This window comes from Sinocyclocheilus anshuiensis, unplaced genomic scaffold (genome assembly GCF_001515605.1).
Source record: "Sinocyclocheilus anshuiensis isolate Anshui unplaced genomic scaffold, SAMN03320099.WGS_v1.1 scaffold688, whole genome shotgun sequence".
Lineage (NCBI taxonomy): Eukaryota > Metazoa > Chordata > Actinopteri > Cypriniformes > Cyprinidae > Sinocyclocheilus > Sinocyclocheilus anshuiensis.
The window spans coordinates 421578-428166 of NW_015555748.1; the positions used below are offsets into that span (position 1 = coordinate 421578).

The following is a 6589-nucleotide window of genomic DNA, read 5'->3' on the forward strand; positions in this document are numbered from 1 at the left end:
CACCTTTACATTTTTTTTGGTAATGTATTGTTTGTATTATTTAAATAATGTGTCATTGTTTTTTTACATAATAATGAACTACTTAAAAGTTTTGTGTCTTGACACAATTAACATAACATATTATTTTTGTAATATATTGAATGCATTATTTAAATCATATATTTGACATTAAAATGGGCTGCTTTAAAAGTTGTTCACAATGGTGAGGACTAATGAATGATTTCTATATATAGATAGATAATCATTAATTTAATTTAACTTTAGAGTGGAAGGTAACCGGGACATGTTGTTGACAATTTAAATAATATATTATACTTTATACTATATACTTTATATTATATTCACTCATATTATTTAGGCCTAATTTTAATGTATTTCAAAATAAATCAGCCCGGACATGACTGGCGTTATATAGTGTGAGAATGTTTATGGTTCTGTACTATATGGGAATGTGTCAAGGCTGATCTTCACGTAAAGCAGACTTTAGGAGGGGTGTTTACTCTAGGGTCCGGTGGGTGGGCGGAGGGTTTGTCTGTATGTACTCTAAACTAAAGGACTGAACTGAGCTGCTGAACACCGGTGGGTTTGGCTCCGCGCGCGTTACGCGCCGTGACTGAAATCTGAGGCGGGTTTAAAAGGCGTTGAGCAGAGCCACAGACAGACGAGGAGAGACATTTGGAGATCTGGGTTGCACAGGCATTAGATATTCATTACAAATCGACAGCTACTTGTTTGGAGACGCTTTTTAACCAAAGCAACTCCAAATGTCTCCTTGAATAATTCTGGGTCAAGGGCAAAATGGAGATAGTTTATCATTCAACCATTGTGGGATTTAAATCTCCATCCTTTTGGTTACTAACACAGATATTTAACCACTAGGTTTCATCTGCAGCGTAGCGGAGCAGCGCGCAACGGGACACCGGCGTTTCCATTTACGCACGTCGTTCGCCCGCGTTTTAACGCGTTGGACTGCTGTTATTCTTGACGAATCTTACGATGGGACACCTGAGCAATGCATCGCACCCGGTCAACTCCACCGACCCGTTCGGACGCGACGAAGAAGTCGCGAAAATCGAGATCGCGGTCCTCAGCGTCACCTTCGCGGTCGCCGTGATCGGGAACTGCAGCGTCCTGGTGGCCATCCACAACACCAAGAAGAAAACCTCCCGCATGCATCTGTTCATCAAACACCTGAGCCTGGCAGACCTAGTGGTCGCGTTTTTCCAAGTCCTTCCACAGCTGTGCTGGGAAATAACCTTCCGTTTCTACGGACCGGACTTTCTGTGCAGGATCGTCAAGCACCTGCAGGTGCTGGGCATGTTCGCGTCCACTTACATGATGGTTATGATGACTCTAGATCGCTATATCGCCATCTGCCACCCTCTCAAGACCCTCCAGCAGTCCACCCGGAGGTCCCACATCATGATCGCAGGCACGTGGGTCAGCAGTTTGCTCCTCAGCACCCCTCAGTACTTCATCTTCTCCCTCAGTGAGATCCAGAACGGCTCTGAGGTTTACGACTGCTGGGGTCACTTCATCCAGCCCTGGGGACTCCGCGCCTACATCACCTGGATCACAGCGGGGATTTTCCTCATCCCGGTGATCATATTAATGACCAGCTACGGATTCATATGCCACAGCATCAGGATGAACATCAGATACAAGACCAAGAAGACGCCGGCGGATGGCGCGCACAAGAACGGGCTGATCGGGAAGAACTCGGTGAGCAGCGTCACCACGATCTCCAGAGCGAAGTTACGCACCGTCAAGATGACTTTCGTTATTGTTCTCGCGTATATCATCTGCTGGGCGCCGTTTTTCACCGTGCAGATGTGGTCGGTGTGGGACAAGAACTTCAGCTGGGATGGTGAGTGGAAATGAGGGAAAGAATCACGTGCATGCCATGAAATTATGATTCAGGTATTAAATGTGCACATAGTAACACTTTTTAAATAGCCTAATCATTTAAATAAAATGTAGTAATTTCATAGTTAACAAACATTATATTATCATATTTAATGCTTAACATATTATTGTACACTAACAATTTTAATTTTCATATATTTCATACATATTCATATTTTTAATGTGTTTTAAATGTGCACACTGCATTTTATATATAAATCTCTTTGAACACTTTATAGTACGTTTCATTTAATTATAGGCTATCATTAACATAAATTATGTTTGTATAATGATTAGCAGTCTAATACATATTCAAAGAAAATGTAATGTACTTTTGTCATATATTTCATGCATATTAATATTTGCTGCATTAAATATGCTGTGTAACGCTTCATAATACTTAAATATTTCATTATATCATTAACAAAAATTATGTTGTGTAATGCTTAAGAGATTAATGTACATTAATCCATTTCAAGCATATGTAAATAAGTGTTCAATATATGCTGAGCAACATAAATATCATTAAATATGTTAGGTAGTACAATTTAAGATTTAAAATGTCATGCATTTCATTCATATTTCATATTTGCATTTATGTATTAACGTTGGATTGCTCACTGTGCAAAGTAAAAATATGCACAGGTTTCTTATTTCTACCTGATCTGACCCTAAAATACTTTAATTTGTGTAATCAGGTTGATCTGGTCCATTTTTATTGTTCAAATTATTTATCAAATGCAAAAATAAAACAGATTGTAATCATGGGGCATCAATGTGGTAACAACATCTAAAATATCAATTGTCCCCTATACATTGATTTTTATACTGAATTGTTTATTAAATGTGCAAATGCTTTATTGTATTGTATGTATAATGAAATGGGTTTATATGATACCAGCATGCTCAGGATGTTTATTGGACGCTTTCAAAAGCACTGCAGCTTTGTTTAAATTTAAAACACAACAAATGGCTGCTAATGGAAAGAAGTGCTAACGTGTTAAATATAGTCTCTCTGATATAAAGATCATTTGAGAAATGAAGTCATGAGACCAGAATAGTGTGTCTAAACAGAACAGCTGCAGATTTAGGATGTGTAAATCTTCCATTAAAATTCCACACGAGCTTATGGGATGTTTAGTTAACCCAATTTCACCTCATTTTCACATGGTTACAAGACAAATTACTTTAATCAAAACAAATGAACTATTAGTTTAGTTATTTTACGCTAATATCTGGCAACACAGAAGGCTAAACACCTTGTTCAGAATGAATGAAAACCCAAATAAATGTGAAAAATCTTTTTAAAAAATTTAAATCTGTAATTTTTATTGATAATTGTATCTGTATAAATAAATATGGATATCTATTTTCCTCTCTTTGCTGAAAAAAGACACCATTGTTTTTATAAAACATATTGTTCTGTACGCTGATTAGCCGATACAGTGACTGTTGATTCTAAGGCACGTGTTGTGAAATTTTGACACAATGTTTTTGCTTATTGATATGATGCTTGGCAAACTAGACAAAAAAAATAGTCATGTTTATTTATGCTAATATCTGGCAACACTCATGCATAATAACTGGTTAAAAATGACAACAACAAAAAAACAAGTAAATGAGAAGAAAACGTTATGTATATTTTAAAACTTTCGAATCTATATTTTATGTGGATTATTTTATCTGTATAAATAAATCTGGATATCTCTTTGACTCTTTTGGATTAAAAAATAACACTATGTAATATACTTATTATTACACAGTTACATAATTATAGTTCTGGTTCTGGATGCTGATTGGCCGATGCAGTGACTCTAGATTCTGATTGGATGACGCATGTTCTGAGCTGTTGATCAAATGTTACATTCTACTGTATGCTTGGCAAACTAAAAATAAATAAATAATTATTAGTTTATTATACATAAATAAGAAATAATAGGCATAACACCTGGTTAAAAATGATTAAAACCCAACTAAAAAAAGTTTATATGTTTCTTATACTTCTTTTTTTTTATGATACTTTTATCTGCTGTATAAATAAGTCTGAAGATCTAGTTTGGAGAAAAATTGCAATATAATATTCTTTTTATAAACATCTTTTTAAAAATTCATCTATATCTATATTTATAGACTATATCTTTTTAGTGTTTGTAAACTATAAAAATATAGTTCCGGTCCTGGATGCTGATTGGCTGATACAGTGACTGTGGATTCTGATTGGATGACGAATGTTCTAAGCTGTTGATAAACTGTTAATCTATGTTAATCATTGTTGCTGTGTTGCTTTGCTACACTGTAAAAAAAAAATCTGTGACATTTACGGTAAAATACCGGCAGCTGTGGTTGCCAGAATTTCACCGTTAAAAATATGGTAGCAATATTTTAGGTTTTACAGACTTAACTTAAATTCACAATAAAAAAACGTATTTCATTAACTGATGTAATGTTAATAAACCAGCATATTGAAGTACTAATATCTGTTTTGAACCATTGTAATGCACTGATAACCACCCAAAACAGGTGGTGATGAGAAAGTCACACGATGAACCAAAGCTCATCACAAACAGATCTTCCACAAGCTGAGAAGGGAAATACTAATATATATATATATATATATATAGAAGGTGCACAACTGACAAGAAAAAAACTAAGAAGAAACATAGTTATTTCAATGAAAAAACTAAAAAAATGAAGTGTCATGCAGGGAATTCTGGGAGTGTCAATTTATGTTTTTTCACTGTAAATTATACAATGACTTTTTCTTTTTCACTTCCAAAAACCGTAATTTTAACAGTATTTTACTGTAAAATTACATTAAATGTAATTACAGTTATTCACCGTATATAGTATGGAAAGTTACTGATAACCAATTAACAGGTTTTTACTGTAGCATTTTTACAGTCTTTTACTGTTAAAATCACAATCATTTTTTACAGTGTACCGTAAACAGCCAACAGTGAGACACAGGAACTGTGTTGTGGAAATACTTATTTATTGGACTATTTATTGGAGAGTATCTTTATTTCAAGCATTTACAGTCATTGTTTATGTGTCTCTGCGCGTCTAGATTCGGAGAACACGGCCGTCACTCTGTCTGCGCTGCTGGCCAGTCTGAACAGCTGCTGTAACCCGTGGATCTACATGGTTTTCAGCGGACACCTCCTGCAGGATTTCGCTCACTGCTTCCCCTGCTGCCACAAGATCCAGCAGAGCTTCCGGAAGGAGGATTCGGACAGCAGCCTACGGAGAACCACGCTGCTCACCAAGATCGCCAACCGCAGCCCCACGTGTAGCTCAGGCACCTGGAAAGAGTTCGATCACTCGCCCAAAACCAGCAGGTCGGCTCCGGCTGAGACGTGACGCAGGGGACCCCTGGGAATGTGACTTTATTGATCCGCACTTTGGTGAGACTCTCACAGCAGGGCTTTAAAACTCCAGGCTTTGGATGCTGATTGAGCTCCAGATGAGATAAAGCACACTATTACTGCTCCGGAGATGCGATGGAGTTCATTCTGTTTTGTTTAAGCATGGACTCGATTGAGTCACTTGTAATCATCCAGTAAGAGTCTGGAGCTGTGAAATGAATGTGCATAGCGGCTCAGAACATTTGATGAGAAATGATTGAGTTCATATGGAGATCTGAGCACAGTTTGAGATATTGTTGAGATCTCTTTTGCGCTTTGGAGCTCCTTGCTACTTCAGCTGGAATCTCCATCTCATAGTCTCATTGCTGTCTGAGATTCAGTCTTCTTGCTGAAGAACAATTTTTTTTTAAATACAATTATGTTAATAAAAGTTATAAGGACATATGGCAAACATTTGGAATAATATTTCATATTTAAAAAAAAAAAAAAATGCAAAAGCTGCATTTATTTGATTTTAAAAAAATGCAGTAAAAACAGTACAATTGTAAAACATTATTACAATTTAAAATAACTGTTTTCTATGTGAATATATCATAAAATGTAATTTATTCCTGAGATCAAAGCTGTATTTTCAGCATCATTACGCCAGTCTTCAGTGTCACATGATCTTTCAGAAATCATTCTGATTTGCTGCTCAAGAAATGTTTCTGGTTATTATCAATGTTCAAAACAGTTCATCTGCTTCATATTTTTGTGGAAAGTGTGGCACTGCCATTTTTAGCCAAAATTAATGCTTTTATTCAGCAAGGGCGGAGTAAATTGATCAAAAGTGACAGTAAAGACATTTATGTGACAAAACATATCTATTTCAAATAATTGCTCTTCTTATTTTTGAAAAAATGTATCATGGTTAATCAGAACTGTTTCTTGAGCAGCAAATCAGCATATTAGACTGATTTCTGAAGGATCATGTGACACTGAAGACTGGAGTAATGATGCTGAAAATTCAGCTGCGCATCACAGGAATAAATTATATTTTAACATGTATTCAAATAGAAAACTATTATTTTAAATTGTAATAATATTTCAAATTTTTACCACATTTTTGATCAAATAAAGGCAGTCTCGGTGAGCAAAAGAAAAACACTTTTACTTCAAAAAAAAAAAATCCCAAACTTTTTTCTGTAGTGTACTTTAAAAAAAAAATGTCGTGAATTTTTTTTATTTATTTTTTTTATGTAGAAACATTTTACAAAAGGCACTTGAGGTTATGTAGTATTACGAATTGATTCGTGCCGCCGCATGTCATGCTTTACAGT

At 35.6% G+C, this 6589-nt stretch overlaps 1 protein-coding gene across 1 annotated transcript; it reads left to right on the forward strand.

The window, feature by feature from the left end:
* The first annotated feature begins 674 nt into the window (after positions 1 to 674).
* Positions 675 to 5705, forward strand: avpr1aa (arginine vasopressin receptor 1Aa). Its single transcript, XM_016467311.1, has 2 exons — positions 675 to 1867; positions 4973 to 5705. Exons 1-2 carry the CDS (start codon positions 997 to 999, stop codon positions 5263 to 5265), a joined length of 1164 nt encoding a protein of 387 aa, XP_016322797.1. The 5' UTR covers positions 675 to 996; the 3' UTR covers positions 5266 to 5705.
* Positions 5706 to 6589: the final 884 nt, after the last annotated feature.

Excerpts from the sequence above, each read along its gene's own strand:
- avpr1aa (XM_016467311.1), top strand. The coding sequence starts at position 997 with ATGGGACACCTGAGCAATGCATCGCACCCGGTCAACTCCACCGACCCG. Across the intron at positions 1,868-4,972 it reads CAAGAACTTCAGCTGGGATG|ATTCGGAGAACACGGCCGTC; the intron begins GTGAGTGGAAAT and ends CTGCGCGTCTAG.